Source organism: Epinephelus fuscoguttatus, linkage group LG10 (assembly GCF_011397635.1).
Source record: "Epinephelus fuscoguttatus linkage group LG10, E.fuscoguttatus.final_Chr_v1".
Lineage (NCBI taxonomy): Eukaryota > Metazoa > Chordata > Actinopteri > Perciformes > Serranidae > Epinephelus > Epinephelus fuscoguttatus.
The window spans coordinates 15,058,756-15,079,181 of record NC_064761.1 but is presented as its reverse complement, the minus strand read 5'-3'; the positions used below and the strand labels follow the sequence as shown (position 1 = coordinate 15,079,181).

The 20,426-nt window shown below is 41.7% G+C and overlaps 1 protein-coding gene across 2 annotated transcripts; it reads left to right on the top strand.

Moving 5' to 3' along the window:
- Positions 1-1,409: 1,409 nt before the first annotated feature.
- Positions 1,410-16,073, top strand: LOC125895402 (transmembrane protein 125). Of its 2 annotated transcripts, XM_049587186.1 has the most exons (3): positions 1,416-1,818; positions 7,694-9,231; positions 13,617-16,073. In XM_049587186.1, the coding sequence occupies exon 3, from the start codon at positions 14,091-14,093 to the stop codon at positions 14,787-14,789; it is 699 nt and encodes a 232-aa protein (XP_049443143.1). In that variant the 5' UTR covers positions 1,416-1,818; positions 7,694-9,231; positions 13,617-14,090; the 3' UTR covers positions 14,790-16,073. The 2 variants fall into 2 exon arrangements, with proteins under 2 accessions (XP_049443144.1, XP_049443143.1); XM_049587187.1 differs by lacking the exon at positions 7,694-9,231 and having other exon boundaries at positions 1,410-1,818.
- Positions 16,074-20,426: the final 4,353 nt, after the last annotated feature.

The following is a 20,426-nucleotide window of genomic DNA, read 5'->3' as shown; positions in this document are numbered from 1 at the left end:
ATTTCGTGACATCTTCTATTGCAGAGCTTAATGAAATCGTGATGGGCAATTTCTACTATTTTTGACAATTTGTAGACCAGGGGTGTCAAACTCATTTTAGTTTATGGGCCACATACAGCCTTGTTGGATGTCAGATGGTCCGGACCAATAAAACCATCACACAATAACCTATAAGGAACATCAGCTCCAATGTTTTCCCCTTTTTATGTGTAAAGAATTACAAGTACATTCTGTTGACATTCATCATTTTACAAGAAGATGAACAGCCTGAGATATCTGAGAAGAAAAATCAGTACAATTTCCTGATACAGATTCTTTTGAACTGCAGCTGCCGACAATATTTTGCACAATGTTCAATATCTTAAAATATGACCACAGTAAGTTTTCATTGTTATATCAGAGAGCTGTTATCTGGTCAGAGTGTAAAAGCCTCTGAAGCAGAATTTTACACTAATTGGGCAACACATTGTTTAACTTGCTCCTGAGACCTGGCACCTCTGAGTCCAGTCAGTGGGCCGAATTGGACCCTTTGGTGGGCCGGTTCTGGCCCACGGGCCATATGTTTGACGTCCCTGTTGTAGACCATATAGCTAACCAATTACCTGAGAAAACAAAATGCAGATTAATCAGTACTATTAAAACAAATTGTTAATTGCAGCTCTAGTAGCATTCTGCAACTAATGTCCATGAATGTCCAAGAATTGTACTTATGAGGCAGACTGGTAAGATTTCTACAAAATGAGAACAATAGAAATAGAAGTCTGTAATGTTGAACATCTTATTATAGTGGGAATAAAGCTGTCTCACAAAATCAGTTCATAATCAGGATCTTATTTCTTAACAGTTACAAGTCTGGTCATTTTTGGGTGAAAACACAAAAGCTGAATACATGCTGGATGCATACCAGATAGGAGGGCATGAGTATCACATATAAACTTGGCAAAGTGGTCTCTGAAAGTGCTCAGAAAATTGACATTTTACCATCAACACTTCCATGACAACTGGCCAAACCCCATCTACTGAGGAAGACCATGTGATCTCATGCAAAACCCCAGAACAGCTGCTTAATTGTCTCCTAAGAGAGTTTTCAAGGTCAAGAATGAGCTGTTAACTTTTAATCTAAAAGTCATAATGGAAGTTTATGTGCCTGTGAAGTGACAAACAGCAGAAAAACAAAAAGGTCGCCACTTGCTATGACCTTACTGCTAATGAATTATGACTTAATTAATATCATACTAGTCAATCAATAATGACTGCAGGCGTTATTGATGAGCTGTGCGCAGGTACAGATTGTTTTTCCTCTCCTCAGAGACTGGATGGGTTAAACCACTTCTGCTCTATGAAAAAAGAAGAAAGAAAGAAAAAGCCTGCAGCTCATCGGCTGATATCACAATCACAGTGTGGCTTTTATTCATTGGAACTGTCACACCCCCCGTGTCATGTGCTGCGGTTCCCCCACGGGGACCCACGGCGGTGCGGAGGTCGATCCACCGGCTCTCTGTCCCCTCCCATCGGCGTCCCCTGCCGCCGTGCGCGGCCACACCTGCATTAAACGGGGAAAGTCCGTCCGCCGGAGAGGCACAGAGACTGCGAGGCTTCAGAGAAGCGGAGGCAGGAAGCGGAGAACCTCCACCTCCAGCAGCTCCCATCGCATGACTCCGGACACTTTGATCCGAAAAGGGTGAAGGTGTGAAGGCATGCGATGATTGGTTGTACAGAGACTTTGCAGCCGCGGAGGACACAGGGTGGGAAATTAGGATTAAAGACGAAATAGACGGTACGGAATAGAAGAGACCGAGTGAGCAGCTGAGCGCACAGGTAAGACAGGCGTCTAATGAACTACATAGAGACAGACAGGAACTGCCCCGGTACAACTTTTTCTAATCAAACACCCTTTTCCTTTATGTTTAAGTTTTCTCTATTTTCATTTTTAACTTATTTGTGGGTGCTAAAATATTTACATTTCCCCTAGTCCCCAATGAAAACAACAATAATAAACAATAAATAATATAATAGTCATTATTATTATTACCGAATTATACAGATCCATGCAGCCTATATTTGACCATCACTGGGTTTATACTGAACTTATATCATGTGCTGATATAGAACATGTCATTAACCATGTCATCATCTGTCATATAATATATATTTTTAAACACTGTTAATTACTTAATTATTTTTTTAGTCTTGTATACAAAGGAAAAAGGCAACACTGAAGATTAAAAAAAAAAACATTTTATTTAGCTTTATTTATTTTTTTTTTCATATTATATAATTGGTTTTCCTTTCTTTCTTTCTTTCTTTTTTTTAACCTACGTCTTACCCCATAATACTTTGTCCACCTTCAGAGTCTCCGAAGTTTGGAGATGAACAGCAACCTCTTGTATGTGAGAACTTGCTGGAATGCCTATACAGTAAACATTGATAATACTGTCAAGCACAGAAGCCATGTTTTACTCTCAAATCACTCACTGTTTCATAGTTGCTACTGAATATTAAATAATTATAACAAATAAACGTTAGCAGACAAGACTGTAGATTCAGAAGCATCAACCTGTAAACACCTGTTCTTAATGTAGCCTTTTAATCGTAACTTCTATAAGATATGAATTATAGGGATCTGGGTTAACTTTTTCCCCCAGTATCAGCAACGTAATGTTTGTGTGTTCTGGACTTTCCGGAACGAATGAATGGCCAATTTAGTTTCCATTAAAAACAAGGAAGTAAAACATGTTGACATTATCACACCCTGACCTTTGTACCAGAGGAATGGCTCACAGTTATCAAGTGCACGTAAAATGCTAGTGTGTGGCACTTTAGATCATCAGTTCCCAGAACTACTGTCATATACTCTGAGGTCAGTTTTACAGTATTGTGGAAAATTCATAAACCACAGGAGAGGAAGTGTTGTCAATGCTGTATTCAAGTCATTATCACTGGCACGCATCGATATACGGTCCATGCATGACCCCCTGTGCTACGTATAGATCTTGTGTAACTTATCTAAAGAAGACTACAGATGAATCATGACATGGGCATCTGAAGTAGGGTACATGTTGTTGCTCTCAAATACAGTTTACAGATCTAACACACAAACAAGTCAGGCTGACAACATGTGATAGACCTCATTAGAGAAGAGCCTGGAGTCAACACAAAGCGCTGGGTGAAAGAGCAAGAGGAGGAGTGTGAGTGTGTCTGTGGATGACCGGGCAGAGTGGAGGAGTTATATGAGAGCTCCGTATAGGTGAGGTGTGTGTTCATGCTTGTGTGTATATGTGACATGGATGCCAGACAAAGAGTGGAGCAGAGAGTAGGACAGAATCTTAAATATCCCCGAGAGGCATTTTGTTTCACAGTCAGCAGATACACAAAGTCAGGCATGTAGTGTGTCGTCAATAGCAGCTGTACCGACTGTCAACCTCTGTCCCTGCACATACAATATCCGCCTATAAGCATAATCAATTCAACTTATTCAATATAGTGAGAGTTGGGGAAGGATTGCGGGAACATTTTTGTGTTGAGGGAAGTCATTCTCTCTCTCAAAATAATATTAAGCTGCTCTATGCAGTTTTTTTTATTTTTTTTTTATTACAACACTCGCTTTGTCAGGCTGTCCTGTCCTAAATGCTAACATTAGTGTGCTCACATTTACAAAGCCATGCTGAAGTTTAGAGGACATGATGAGCATGTTAAGCTTGTGAGCATGCTAACACTTCCTAATTAAACACAAAAGTAGCCTACAGCTAAGGCCGATGGGGAAGCCTTTAGTTGTGCAGGTGTTTGGCCAAACTATTTCTTAGCCAGGACTAGTTGCTAGGCAACCAGGAAGTTACAGGTCGAGGCCAAGTAATAGTCTGGCACATAAAAATAGGGACCTGTTTTTACACCTTTTGTAAACAGATTAGATATAAATTGTTTATTGCTGAGGGTTAGAGTTGCTGGTTAACAGATTTTGTTTTCATTGAGCAGAGCCAAGCCAACTGTTTCCCGTCTTTGTGCTAAGCTAAGCTAATCGGCAGCTGGCTGTATAGCGTACAGACATGACGGTGGTATCATCTTCTTATCCAGCTCCCTGCAAGAAAGCAAATAGATGTTTTTCCCAGAAGGGCACCAAAAATATGACAAATCATCCTTTTAGGTAACATGAACATCTGTACCAAATTCCATGGCAATCCATTTAGATGTTCTTAAGGTAATTCCCTTAACACCAGAAATATCAACCTCATGGTGGCAAGAAATAACAGGGGATAAGCAAAGTCAGTGGGCATTGTGATCCAGGGAACATGAATGTCTGTACACAATTTCACGGCAATCCCTGTGGCTAAAAATACCGTACCACACCACCAGTTTCTCAGCCTAAATCGTGAGGTGCTGCAGCAGCATAGACGACACTTAAGGTAGTCAACAAATAAGACAGACGGCCGGACACTGAGCCAGCCATCTCATTTATTATAATCATTATCGCTGGACAGCCAATATCAAATTAGAATATGCTTAATATCACCTCTGAACCCACAAGAGGAAGGGAGGAGGGTTAAAAAAACAAAGACTGAAGAAAAAAAAAGAGAAGGCAGCCTCTTTCCCATCGTCAGCAGGAGCGAAGCAGAAGGGGACCAGCATGTTAATTGGTGATTTGATTAGCGTTTTAATATTGCAGCTGTGCCCGACAGAGGAGAGTAACTGGCTGCCCAGAGGTTTCTCTTTCCTTTTTTTAAAATCAACAGTATTCTGATGGAGGGACCGACACAGCTTAGTCATTATGCACGTCAGTCTGTTAATTTCCTCCAACTTCCAAAAAAGGAAATCATCATTTCTTTGCTCTAGTTTGGTAATGGAGAGTATTTGATGGAAGCAGAAATATTCAAGCCATTTTGAGTCGGGCCCAGCATTTAAGAACCCCATTTGGCTCCTGCTGTAGTAAAGGGACTGAATGGGGCCCACAGCCTGTGCTAAACTGAACAAGACTGGGCTGGGCTACATTTTTGTCAACAGCAGTGTGCACCACCACTGAGAGGAGGAAGCTCCATTTAAAAAGGGGGAAATGCCATGTGCTGTATTAGATAACAGATTGAAAATGTTTTCTGTGCATTTTCATAAATCCTGTTCTGATTATCAGGGCTCATTTTGTTAATGTGTGCTTGTGCTGGGTGTTAACAATGCTGACGGATGTTACTGCAGTTGATGAATAGGTGAATTTCTAATGCTGAGAATGATGGGGAGTAGATAAAAGAGGAAATGACGGGGTAATGACACCACAGTATTTCTGAAAAAACAAAGCCAAAAAAACAATGTAAACACCACAGCATGAAAACAGGTGCATCATGATGTGTATGTGTATGTGCCTGCATGCAGTGTGCCACAGGGGCTTTGAGTCAGGCAGCATTACCTGGAGCCAGAGGGGGATCTGTGGCAAAGACAAGTAATCCCCCCCGACCCCTTGCACACATCTCTCTCTGCGACACCAAAACGCCAGAGCAGACAGCAGACGGGAGAGAGATAAGAAGTTAGCCAGATAAAGGAGCCTTGGTGGTGAGACAGAGGAGGAGAGGCGAGAGGTAGAACAAAGTAAAGAAGGTGTGGAAGGCTGGAGAGATAAGAAAGGATCGGAGGGAAAACAGATGGAGATGAGTGTGTTTGTGTGTGGATAAGGTGTCAGGGGGGCAGGTCTTGGCTAGCTGTGCCGGTTGAGGTGATGCTGTGCCATAAGCTGAGAAATGAGCTCGCTCAGAAAGGGTGGAATTAAACCATCTGAGAGGAGCCAGGGAGTCAGAGGGAGAATTGAAACAGGAGGGGTCTGTTTAAAGTCTCCAGAAATGTCAATGACCGTAAAGACAAAGAGTCTACAGACAATATAGCGTGCAGTATGCTAACACTGACAAAGCTGGAGTGGGTGGGATGCTTACCTTGTTAACCATTTTAGTTAAGCGTGTTAGCACGCTAACATCTGCTAATTAGCATCAAACACAAAGTGCAGCTGAGACTCATAGGAGTGTCATTAGTTTAGAGTTGGTAATAAATTGAAATGTTTAATTGTAACCTGATGATGGCACTTGATGATGAGTCTGAGGATTAAAATTTATCAAGAGAGGAATATAAATGCTGTTACCAAATTTATTGGCAATCATCCCATAGCTGTCCACACAACTTAAAACCCCAAATGTCAACCTCACAGCATGCGAGGGTCACAAATTGTGATTTGTGATATTGGGCTTTATAAATAAAATTTAAAAAATTGAATTGAAACAATTGAATTGAATAGATGAAATATCATGGGACGACCAGAGTCATTAGCTGTCATCTTCTGGGGACCATGAATATCTGCATAGTATTTTATACCAACCATTAAGTGGATGTTGAGATATTTTACTGAATAATTGAGAACTTTGAATTGTTTATGGCGCTAGATGAAAAGTCAGGGAATTACCAAAGTCATTTTGTTAGATCCTCTGTGGACCAGGAATATCTGCACAACATTTTGTGCCAATCCATTGAGTAGATGTTATGACATTTCACTGAATAACTGAAAACTTTGAATTGCCGATGGCACTAGACAAAAGGTCAAGGGATTACTAGAGTCATTAGCTGTCATCTTCTGGGGACCATGAATATCTGCATAGTATTTTATGCCAACCATTAAGGGTACATGTTGAGATATTTTACTGAATAATTAAGAACTTTGAATTGTTTATGGCACCAGATGAAAAGTCAGGGAATCACCAAAGTCATTTTGACAGATCCTCTGTGGACCATGAATATCTGCATAGTATTTTGTACCAACTATTTAGTAGATGTTGAAATACTTTACTGAATAATTGGAAACTTTGACTTGTTTATGGCACTAAATGAAATGTCAGGGAATCACCAAAGTCATTAGGTGTCATCCTCTGTGGGCCATGAATATCTGCACAATGTTTTGTGCCAATCCATGAAGTAGATGTTATGATATTTTCCTGAATGACTGAAAACGCTGACTTGCTGATAGCACTAGATGAAATGTCAAGGGATTACTAAAGTCATTAGGTATCATCCTCTGAGGACCATGAATAGCTGCATAGTATTTTGTACCAACCATTTAGTAGATGTTGAGATACTTTACTGAATAACTGAAAACTTTGACTTGCTTATGGTGCTAGATGAAATATCATGGGACCACCAGAGTCATTGGGTGTCATCCTCTATGGACCATGAATATCTGCACAACATTTTGTGCCAATCCATTAAGTAGGTGTTGGGATATTTTACTGAATAATTGAGAACTTTGACCTGCTAGTGGTGCTAGATAAGAAAGTCAGAGGATCAGTAGAGTCACCAGGAATCATCCTCTGGGTATCATGAATGTCTGTACAAAATTTCATATTTATTCAATAGTTTTAGAGTGATTTCACTCTAGACAGAAGCACTGGAACAACCAACCAATATTGCCATTTCTAGAGCCATGCCGCTGTGTATAAGTGGCTCTGATTTTGATTAGGCTTGTAATTCGGACATTACAATGAAGGGCACTATTCGTACATCCCTTTCTTGGGATGAAGCATTTCTGAGGTTTCAACAAAGTGATGCAATTGCTGCTGGAGGAATATAAGCTGTAACTCATTGGCAGAACAAAGGCTAAGCTGAGCCACAGGGGTGGGTTTACAGTACAGTATGTGCAGCTGATGTAAAGATCTTTCTTTCTCTCTTTCTGTCTTAGGTTTTTCCTTGTGATCCCTGACAGAGCAGGGACAGTGACACTGACTCGGCCATTGTCTCCTCACTGTTTCTGGACATAGTGATGTTCCCTGGTTGCCTCTGCTGTCCATTGTGACCGTAGAGAAAAAAGAAAGATCCAGCTTGTCTGCATAAAGACCTATTCAGCATCATTTCTCTTTGCCAGCTACATTTGCAACCCCAAGAACAGCAGTGAAGTCTCAGCACTATCCCTAGCCCCGAGCCTACCCCTCCATCCTCAGCCCCCTCTCCTCTAACCCCCTTATCCCTATCCCACTCCCTCAGCCCCTTCCATCTCTGCAGCCCCAGCTTCAGCCTCAGCCTTTGCCCCATTCGGAGTCCCAGATGACAGCTCAGAAACATCCGTTACCCTCCTACTCCACACGAGCCTTCTTTCCTCTCCCTCCAGCCCCTGTGGCGCTTGGCACCAATGCCCATCACATAGACAGATGGAGCCAACCCTGACCCCTCTCCTCGCCCGTGGGGACGCCAAGAGAATCAACGCCTGACTAGAGGAGAGGGGGTGTGTGTGAGCGCGCGTGGAGAGGGGGAGACAGGAAGCAGAGAGGAGGAGAGTATTGCTTTGTCACCACGGCAACACATCGCCCAGTCTCCCGTGGACTCCCCTTCAGCCCAACCCGAGGCCTTTGGATAAAAACGCACACAGCAGGAAATTCAGCAGCAGGACCAGAAGGACCTCGTTTTTTCCCCCTCTAAATTGTGCTTGACATATTTTTACTTTGATTATTTGGCATGGATGTCTTGTTCTATTTCAGTGTGGAGAGAAGATGCGAACATTGACAAAGCTCTAAATATAATTTGAAACAAACAGGAAACCACGATAAGACTGATCTAAAAAAGCTGAAGGAAAGCCCACTCCTCAGTCTAAAGTGTTGTCTGTTTTTCCAAGTTTGACTTTGAGCCCCACACTTCCTTTTCCCTCTGGCCTCTGTGGTCTAAATGAATTGTTGTAAAAAAAAAAAAAAAGCTGTAGTCGCCTGGAAAAAAATATCCCCATTTTTACTAGCAAATCAACACGTAGGAGGTTTTTTTTTTTACAGTAAGAAAGACACTTTTTGCTTCCCACACTTGAATTAAGCCAAAGGAGCTTTTCCCTGACAGCAAAAAGGAAATACTTGTGGGACTCAGTCAGAGCTTCCTTGGATATGCATGTATGTCTTTATCTAAGCAGTAACATTGTGCACTACACCTCTGCTAAATGGCCCAGCACTGACTTCATGTCAAGGCATTTGCAGTTTCATTCTCATAACTAAACATCCCACTTGAGTCCCTACAGTTTTATACAAGAAGCAAGATTTTGGCTATTCTACTTTTGCTGGATTTTGTTGCCGTCTTCTAACCTCCTCTGCTGACCAGAATTCTGATTATCATATAATGCCAGACTACCAATTTTAAAAGAACCACGCATCAACAATAAAATGAGACACTAATGGCCGGTGAAATGAATTCAGCGGGCTGACATAACAGAGGGGGGAATACCGGAGTCCCAATGCTTCCCAGGTAATTGGAGTGCAGTATAGTGTTTTTTTCCTCCAAAGCACAGCTTCTCTGGTGACCTTGCAGGCTGAAAACCTAGAGGAGGCAGAAACAGAAAGAGAAAGATGTCCAAGGTTTACGATTATCTTTGAGATTTTTCATCATTACTCTCAGAGCATTAGCATAACAGAGAATGTTTGGACTGTTAGTGTGTCTTCAGTCATTTTAGCTTTGACTGCAAGGCTGAGCGTCCAGCGCGCACAAATTAATCCTGTCAATTTAAAGAAACCCATTAAGGATTTTCCTCAGAGAGAGCCTTTGTTTCAAATCAATCGTGATAGTGATCACTGGTGCAGCTCCCCATAGCCTCTGTGAGATACTTCAGACTGTGAAATATGCTATGACCGTTGGTTTTTGATGAATAAGTTAGTCACATTCGCTTGGGTTGTCTATCCAAAACTTCTTAATTGGGCCAAATGAAGGGATGAAGTGGCTCATCAATAATGCTGTTTCTGGTCTTATTCATTTTTACAGTCAGATATTTTATGAATATGCAAAGAGCATTGTGGGAGTTGTGTGAAAATTCACAGCTAAGGTGTGAAGATTCATCGCTAGACATAATGTACAGGAGGTTTTCAGTGCACAGGTGTAGAGAACTGGAAGGTTCCTGGCTAATGGCACCGATGGAGTGCGCAACAACGATTATGGAGGTTTACTGTGAAACAGGTTTAACAAAGTCTTGTTTGTAATCTTTGTCAGACTGTATGATATCAGTTTGAGATGTGTCAGCTTGTGCGGTGAATCGTAGTGCTACGATGTAACCACTCCACAGCTTCTCAAGGTTTCATCTTTGCCAGAGTACCACCAACTTCTTCTTGGTTTGGGTCATTTTTCAGAGAGGTCCTGACTTTCTCCACAGCTCCAAAATTTACTGTGCAATCTGGGACAACCATTTTTGATTCACGATCAGAGACTTTACCAGGTTTCTCTCACGATTGCCAACCCAAAATGACACAGTGTAACGAGGCTTTTAGCGACTTTAATTCCAGACGACCAAAATACTGCCATAGGCCTACCTTTGAAAAACTAAGTCATGTGGAGTTGTGTAAATTGTTGGTGCCTCTGTTGTTGTTTTCTTGTACTTAAAAGGTGCCTAGTGGAGAGCGAAGCAGTGAGTCAGTGCTTTTGTAAAGATATTTATGAGGCCAATATGACACGGCTGATATGACAGAGTCTAGAGGTCATGTAAGTGATAAAAGAGGAAAGGCAGACACAGTCCAGTGGGTTCTGTGTCTATTGGGATCTGAGTGTGAGAAGCACAACATGGGGTAAGATATACTCGCGTCGTTAAGGGTTCGATTTCATCTTATGATCTTTGTTGCGTGCCATCGCCTCTCGCTCCATCACCCAGTTGTGTTCCTGCCTTGCTTTATTGTGAGCTATCTAATGAAACAGAAAATAATCTTTCATACGCTTGTACAGTATGAAGGGAGGTGATATTTTCAAAACTTTAATAAGACAAAGAGGTGGATAGTGGTGGAGTATCACATTATATTGTTTTTGTCACCTTAACACCTTTGGCGCCTCAACTTCAGGCACACACACACACACACACTGAAAACAAAAAAAACATACAGACACACACCTCAATTACTGTGCTATTTCTGTGGTGCTACCTGTCAGTGACACTGAGCTCAAACCAGCTGGGATTAATTAGTGACTCAACACACACACACACACACACACACACACACACACACACACACACATACACCTTCATCTCTGTTTTTCTGTGTGAAATATACACACGTGCATCATACAAGAATAAATACACACACTTTACTACTCATTTACAACAGTTCCCTCCTGCAAAACACACACACACACACACACACACACACACTACCATCCATCAGCTACAGGATGTGAAAAGCCTCCAGAACAGCATGTTGCCAATAAACAGCCCCCCTTCTCCAATGTAATTACCTCACTCTTCATTTCACACCTTGTGTATGCACCTCATATCTCCCCGTGTCACGGTGTTACCGCTCTGCCTCAGCACAAGGCGATACCTGCCCAGGCTAATAAGAAATGTGGTCTTGCATTTAGTTTATAGTCTTTTCTAAACAGGCTGAATAAATCTGATAGGAATCTGTTTCTGCCACTGCATCTGAACCCAAGATATTCCAGTCAAAATGTGCGATCATGTTCTGCTCGTTCGGATTGACACATTCTTTTTATTTCGCGGGACGTTGTTTGTGTTAGCAAAATCCACGGCTGGCGAGGACAAGCTGTAACTCCTGTCAGCCTGTGTCGGGGCCGCGTGGGCTTGTGCCGCGCACTGCTGACTTTGATAGAAATAAAGCCCCTGACAGGTTTTAAAAGACAAGCTGTCGAAAGCTATAACCTTGAGGATGATTGTTTGTGTTTGTGTATGTGTGTGTGCTGTATGATTGTGTTATGGGGGTGTGATGAGATTACAAACAACAGTAGAGATTAAATATGCAGTGGTAAGGTGAAGAATGACAGAGGAGAGAATGGGAATAACACAAAATATCGCAGGAAATAAAATTGGCAGGTGTAATGAGCTTTTAACAGATATTTGGTAAACATATAAACATATAAACGTAGTATTTCAGTATGGACAATGCACACAGTGAGAAAAGAAGATTAACTGGAGTTAAGGTACTAGAGAGTTCAAATGCGAGGATTCATTGGGTGAGCTAGTGTGTGTGAGTTTGGGAAGGAGAAAAGAAAATTTACATTTGTGCATTAGCTTTTTGATTCTGTGATCGTGTGTGTGTGTGTGTGTGTGTGTGTGTGTGTGTGTGTCTGTGTGTGTGGATGAGCATTGTTTATTCTATCGGCAGCTGATGCTTGTTTTATCCAGCCACCTCTGTAGTGGCAACTCATTAGCATAGTGATAATGAGAGATAGGAAAGGTTGCCAGTGTCAGCACACCAAGTTTTTTGCACAGTCAAAACAGTAAGTTTGGATGTTCAGAGAAACTGTGAACGTGTGTGTGTGTGTGTGTGTGTGTGTGTGTGTGTGTGTGTGTGTATTTATTCACCACGTACTGCAAAGATATGCAAACTTAGAATGTTCACGAGTAACTTGACACCAGGATGAATAGAACTGTTGCACTGACGTCTTTCACATGTCTCACCTCACCCATGGTGTGGTCAGGAAGATGCTCTATTGCACCTGTAACCATGCAAAGGTGTGCTGAACAAACCATTAGGTTCACTTCTACATCATTACAGTAAGTTAAGAACTTAAACCAATGGACATATGGTTTATGGTACATTTACACAGATGGGATTTTCAACTAGTGTGAAGTTACTCTTTAACCCGGCTCAGATCGTTCAGAGTACAAACAGATCTTAAACCTCCATTTCTTTGTTCACAGAGTGTTTGAAGGGGCAGAACAAAGGGTTTAAAGCCCACATTTTGGTGCTCATGTAAAACCTGTCTCAGTGTAACTTGTAATATGTACCTGAGCTCAGCTAGACACCACTGAAACTGCCTAGTTAAGCAGCCTCTAAATTCTGTGTTGTGCTAGTTTTAGGAATTATGGATGAGGAGTGTGCATCTGTCTCTTACCTCATTTCCACCAACATTCCCATACCTAATTTTAAACTATTCAGAGCATTTCAATGAAAAATAAATTGGTTCAGAACCCGAAAAGCTGGTTCTTAGCTGGAACCAAAAAATAGCTAATAGTTTTTTTGTTAACCTGAAGTGCAAATCATGATGACATCAGTGGGTTGGTCATATTTTAAAGATTGGAGAGGATGGAGAAGGCAACAACAGAGAAGTCGTTTATCTTTGGGCAGAAAAGAGCATTCATAGTGTGGTAATCAATGTGATCTGCCATGTTGCAACTGCTCTTTACTTCCATTGTGTATTGTGCAACGCCCTCCGTTGATGACACATCCTTGATCATGGTGGTTTTGTTAAAAACTGATAGAAACTCTGACTGGTTGACTTGATAGCACCAAAGTTCCAAGCATCCTGAACGGAACCGGTTAAAAACCAGAGCTAGTTTGGTGGAAAAGGTCCGTCTGTGCTGTTGTGTGGAAACAAAATATACTCTAAAGTCAATTCAGACCCATTTTACTGCCCTTAAGTGCACTGTTTTGTGTTATGTGATCAATTGTAACATTCTTAGTAGTATTTCAACAAGTTGCAACACCAGCATGTTCATACATTAGATATATTGATATGGATTTGTACAGAGCCCAGACTTAAACAGCCTACCTCGGGCATATCTCTTGTGTATTAACAAAGTTACCCAGCTACCAGTAGCAGCGAGGGCACCCATGAGTAAATAAAGCTACACTGCTTTATATAAGAGGAATCACACAGTGTACAAGCCCTGATACATCTGCATCTATCTTCTCTTTCAGGCGACTGCTGCTGACCTGCAAAACCACAGTGGAAATTTTATGGAGGTCTGGATTCTTTGCTTTGGATGTTGACGCTGTGAGGAGGATTTTGATTTACCTCTGTATCCAGCTAGTGTGAGCTATAAGGATTTTCATTCACACGGGGGACCAAGAGACCTGAACTGATGTTGTGGAACCTTTGAATAGAGGCCAGTGTAGATAAAACTACAATACACTGAGCTCAGTCAAGTGTTTTAGTACATTTGGTGCATTACATTCATTTCCTCTGCACATTTTCCACCAACTCAAGCCGCCTTTAAAATTTTCGGTGTAATATACTAAGCAATCCATTAAAATTTGTTTAATTTTCTGCTGGTGACACACACTTGTGGTGGCTATTGGTGAATAAAATAAGGACTGAAAGGATTATCGGGTGGATTCTGTCTTCTCTGTTGTGGTGGCGGCCTTATTCAGCAGGCTGGGAGTGGCATCAGGATGCCCGAACTGGACAACTTTGCCCCTCTGAGGGGTCAGAGAGGCCCTGAGCTGGGCCTAAATGGTCCAGCAGACCCACTTCGCATTCAGCACAGCATCCTGGAGGAGCAGGTGGAGCTGTGGTGGTTCAGAGATCCTGGGAAGTCTCTGCTCTGCTACTGCGTGGCTGTACTTCTAATCTTGGGCTGCGGGCTGGGCGGCGTCGGCCTCCTCTCCACCACCACCAGCGTCTCGAGTGAATGGCGGCTGGGCGCAGGCACAGCGCTCTGCCTGTTAGCCTTGGGTGTCTTGCTCAAACAGCTGCTCAGCTCGGCTGTGCAGGACATGAACTGCGTTCGAAGCCGTCAGCGGATCAACATGCTAAAAAGTGGTGGCTTATCGGACCTGATTGTGGTTTTGATTACCGGGCTGTCACTGTTGATTTGTGGAGGGGTCCTACTACATCTGGCCTTGGCTAACCACATGCCGAAGCCTGGCCAAGCCCTTAATGACATGTATATCTCTGGAGTGGTTTTGCTAGCTGGAGGGGGGGCTGCAGTGCTGGGTGTTGGGATATACTCTGTTGTGGTCGTCCTGCTTGAGAGGACAAGGCACGGACGAAGGTTGGTGGACCGGGTTTTGAATATCTTCACTGTTTCTGGACATATGGACCGTCAGGCTCGCAGAGAGACTACCTCCAGCCTGGCAAATCTCATATGAGATACACTAAGACTGTATATTCTGGCCCCTTGCTCTTCATGTCAGAACATTTAGCCTCAGCTAAATTAGAGCAGACTTGATGCCCAAATATCACAAGAAATCTGATTAAAGAGATTCATCCCTTACACGCTTCAGCTTTGTCAATCGATCATTAGACTGTGTACGAGGCAAAATGAGCTGAATTTTTAATATCTGCTTGGTGAAGATGTTCGCAATCAAATCTCAGTCACAGAGCAAGGGTGAAAGGATTTCAGTAAGACACTAAAGGAAAAATCACTACACGGCTATGCTCACAGTGCAGCTGAAAATGTCCCAGTTCGGATTTTTTTTTAACATTTAACCAGGTAAAAATTCAGATGTTGTGGCGTATAATTTACACAAGTGATATCTGAAAGCCTAAATCAGCATGTTATTTATGTTGTGTAAATCTTGCTCCATTCACATAGGACAAATGCCACAACTTTGATGCCTGTGGTAGCTTGGAAGAGGCAGTGGTACTATGCAGGACGTCAACACAAGCATGGGGAAAAAATTGACTCAAGTGGTATTTAGGGAAACTCGGTGAAATGAAAAGCACACATTATTAGCTGACATCTTAAACTAAAGGGAGAAGTCTTTCTTCATAAACAGAAGTTAATCTTTCGATGTTATTATCGGATTGGTGCAGCAGTCTGGAACCGAGCATGAAGGCCTGTGGTGTGAGCATAGCCTACAATGAAATGGGTCATTTGATCAATCTAAAGCTCTTCTCCACAAATGGTGTTAAAACAAAAAGTTGTTAAGACTATAAAGATGAAAAAACAGAACCCCATCTCGTCAAAGGTGATACAAGTAAGTGGTTAAAGGGATCGTCTACAAATGGGACTGTCTCACATTCAAGTCATGTATCTATTATAACCATGCATTCTGTCAAAGTGTCCTTGGGCCACACACTCGACAACTACCTGCTCCATTGCTATTATAAGATATTATGAATAAGAGCACCAGCTGAAATGTAAATGGATATAGAGTAAGTTATAGATGGGACATACACAAATAGCCTGTGGGGAAAAAAAACATATTTAATTTTCTGTATGATTTATGCACCACCTTCTTCAGATGACAAATTTATGGGATTTAAGGATGCTCAATGCCTCAACTTAATTATAATTTAACATAAACCATGCAGTAGGGCTGTGTTGCTTGTGACAGAGCTTGTTGAAATTTCACTGTAACATTTGACTTTCTGTGCACATGATACAAGACAACATGATTGTTGCAGAATTATATCACAGCACTGAAGAATGTATGGATCATTTGTGTTTTTGTGTATCAATGCAGTATTGTCTCGACTGTTAATCTTGCAGCGCCTTGTTTTTCCTTAAACCTGCTTTGATCTATATTTTTAATATTAACACTGAATCAAGATACTGTAATGTGAAATGGTCATTCATTGTGCTGAAGTCATGGAGAATCACATATCTCTTCAGGTCTACCGAGTTTTTAAGCCTCTTGGCTCATTGTTTTCAGTGATATGAGTATCATTCTCATCAGTCTTTATTGGTGAACATTTTCAGCCATGAAGCTCGGATAAATTTCACACACAGTGGCTGATGGACTAGCTCTTATCTTGCCAGCTAAAGATCCAGATATTTTCCCGAAGAGCTGGTGGGTACCAAATCAGAACTAAAGAGAAGCAAACAGCTATTGGACTTACATTCATCACAAGTCAAACTCTATATAAATGCTGGCGTGTCTGCTAAGGTAGGCAGTAGAGTTCCCCTGGAATGAGTCCTAAAACCTGGACATGAGTTAGCATTGCAGCACTCCTGGTTCACTCGTCTTGAAGTCAAAAGGATTTTTTTTTGAATGGGTGTTTGGTTAGACCCCAGAACTAACGTCTGTGGTTAGCACAAGCTTCAGAAACTTTCATGCTTTGTTCTGTGATATAATATATGTCAGTAAATACCCACCTCATAGCTTTAGCTGTGTTGTGGGAGCAACGTTAAGATGTGACTGAGGTGTAGTTTGTGAAAAAACCCTAATGTTAGCTTTTTGCTTCTCGCAATTGCATTTAAGCTTAAAAATCATAAAAGTGGTGTTAATTTATGAAGATTATCTCGCTGAACAAAACCTGTAAGTATCATAAACATTTTTTTAAAATGCGTTTTCTGCAGTGATTTAAAATCCAGGAAAAATCCTATAGGTATTTTGACGAGGGAACCAGGGCCTACAGAAAAACATTATCCCTGGAGAACTCATATGGCAGAGTTCCATTAAAGACTGTTTGAATATGTCTTTGTCAGCTCTTATTTCAAAAAGAGGTGTTTCAAATGAGCACAAATGAATGGGGCTGCACTGGACACACACAAGCGGTGGACAGTCATACAGTGTATTAAACAAAAAAATTGTATTTCCCAAAGTGTTGAACTATTTCTTTATGGAAATGGAATTTTCAAAAGTATTTGGTCCAAACCAGACTTTGTACTATGGGTAATGGTACAAGCTAGTTAGCTAACTAATTCAAGCTAGCTAACAGACCTAACAAGCTAGAAAATTAACTGGATACAGTATGCCAGAGGTTAATCAAACACTAAATGCAAGATTCTCTTTCTTTCTCTGGCAATGAGTTAGCATTTTTAACGCTGCTAGTTCCCTCCTTTATTAGTGGGTTTTTTGCATGGATTTTTGGTTTAATGCCTGAAATAAGGTGTGTGGTTAACACAAGCTTAATAGACTTTTACATTTTGTTCTCCGACATGAAATATGTCAGTATTTACCCTCCATCCTGAATTTTTAAGCTTTTTTGTTCCATAAAAAATGCGGTTGCTAACATCTGGCTAAATGAGACTACAGAACATGGTCACGCCGAACACAGCTTTACAGCCATGTTGTGGTGGCGACGTTCATGCAACCATGGTGTAGTTCATTTATAGCCTAAAGTTAGCTTATTACACCTGTTAATTGCAAAACCTCTAAGTATCATAAACTTGTGTTCACCACAGAGCTTATTTTCTGCAATAATCCAAAATCCAATGTCAAAATAACATCGGCTTTTGACGAGGGAATCAGGGCGAGGCTAACTTCCGCATCAGCCAACAAAAGAAATGTCAGCGCTGCAGCCCTCTATTTTATGTCTTTGCTAACAAATACACCATAACTGGTTAATAGGATGGTGATATGGTGGAATTGTGTATCAGTCCACTTGATCTCCCCCTAGTGGCTAAAAGTGATTAGTGCAGCTTTAAGCAACCTAGCAAGAGCGTAAAATGCAGGATAGGCTAGTTGCAACAGCCATGAAAACAGTTTGGACAGCATTATATTTGCTGATTTTGGGAAACGTGACATCAAGAATCTGGGATCCTTTTACAAGATGGTTTTGGAAATGTGAAACCAGGGCAGAACTTACAGTAAGAGTAAGAGGATGAGTCAGCAGCACTTTGACTCAAAATTAAACTGGTGTGTTTTTAGTGAGTAACTTCAATTTATTTAAATCCCTGAAGCACTTAAGTAAAAGAAAGCAGGGTGCACGTTATTTCGATTTGGATCAAGTTGAAGAATCTCAGTGCATTTCTTTTAATATTACTCATGGTGTGCAAAAAAAAGTCTTTAATTTAAGCATCAGGCTGTAGTTGGGGGTGACAATTGTAGTCCTTGCACTTCTGAGTTATTAGATGTATTATTGGCTCAGATAACAGGTCATTATCATTCCTCACAAAGCAGAGAAGGAGAAATAACTGTTGGGAGGAAAAATCAGTGAAATTAAATCCATTACATCCACATGGCCAGTCATAGAATTACAATGCATTTGCAAAAGTTTGGACTGGGCTGTCAATATGCTTTATCATCGCTCGGTAAATTATGTGAATTTACAGTGCAGTGACATTGCTGCATTGTTACTGGGTCTCATTCATTTACACAAGTGTTGAAACATTCATTTTCAAAGCAAAAAGGTCCCACTATTAAGGAGAAATGTGCACATTGGCAAATGAAGGTCGTTCCTGTTTGTAAAATGTTTCCAAAGCCTTTGAGAGTCATTCTTCACTCGCCTTACAGAGGAACCTCAGAAAAGGTCCTGCATAGTGTTGTGTGTGTGTGTGTGTGTGTGTGTGTGTGTGTGTGTGTGTGTGTGTGTGTGTGAATCAGTCACGCCTCTTTATCTGTCTGCACATACGCACAGCCTATTGCCTTGAGACAAAAGGGGTCACACAGTTAAACATTGTTGGAGTGATGACGGACAGCAAACTGAAGGCACAATGCACAAGGCGGTGGCCTGCAGGGGCTGGTATAGACTAGCACCACTTTCTCTCTCTCTAACACACACACACACACACACACACGCACACACACACACACACAGAAAAAACTCAAGGTTCACGCTGCTTTTTTACAACACATGCAAAAATGCTGTAATCCTTACTTACACAAATCTGTCTTTTGACCCACAGCATAAAGTAGCAATGGCAGGTTGTGTATCCATGCATGACAACAAAAACAGGTGAGCAGAGCAAAGAGGGAGGCAGCTCTGCTACTGAGGAGAGAGGACTGAGTGGGAGGAGAGCATTCAGAGCTTCTGTCAGGCCAAGACTGTGAAAATATCTCAACACAAACAATTTAAAGCAAACAAAGATGTGTTCTGCAATAACTTAGTGCAAGTCAAAATGAAAATGAAAGGTTTCTCCTCAATGACAGCACATCTGAAACGTTCTAAGTATACTCAAAATGTATACCGATATGTTTTCACCTGTATCACAGTGTACTTGTGACTTCAGAATTTCTAATGTGATTTCACAAGTTAAAACTCAGCTTTAGTTTGCTTGTCAATAATTAATTCATTATCCATTACCACTTATCCTATTCAGGGTCACAGGGTACTGGAGCCTCTCCCAGTGAGAGGCATGGTACTCCTTGGACAGGTTGCCAGACTATTGCAGGGCTGACGATAGAGACAGACAACCATTCACAGTCACATTCACAATTACAGGTAATTTAGAGTCACAGACTATCCTAACCTGTATGTTTTTTGACTGTGGGAGGAAGCTGAAGTACCCAGAGAAAACCCACGATGGAGAAGATGCAAACTCCATACAGAAGCGCCCCTGCCAGCCAGTGGGTGCAAACCTGGAACTTGCTGTGAGGTGACAGTGCTAACCACTCCACCCCAGTGTTGCCCTGATAAAGGTTTAGTCTCAGTAAATTCATAAACTATAACACTATGAAGTAAATTCATAAACTTTTCATGCTCAGGCTGTAAGTTCTCTTTTCTCATCCTGCCATTCACTCCCTGCACACATGTTCACTCACTACCTCTAGGTGTCATCCTCAGGGTCTGTCAATTGAGTCATCAGCTGATTCACAATCAGCCAACAGCACAGCGACCCACCTTCTCTTTCAGCCTATCATCTCACTGCTCCTCATCTTAAATATGGTTCTTTCTCTGCCAAAGTTCTTTCTTGCTGCAACCGTGCATGCCCTCCACCTCCCCATCACCACCTACTCTTTACAGATTCATCAGCCTCATCTGCCTCAGCAGTCAGCAGCCCCAGAGTCATCAGCCACCACCACCAGTGTCTGGAATCCATGGGGGGATTTATCCTGCTGCCACTCAGATGTCCCTCCATCACAAAACATCTCCCTCTGGTGTCCAAGCGCCAAAGA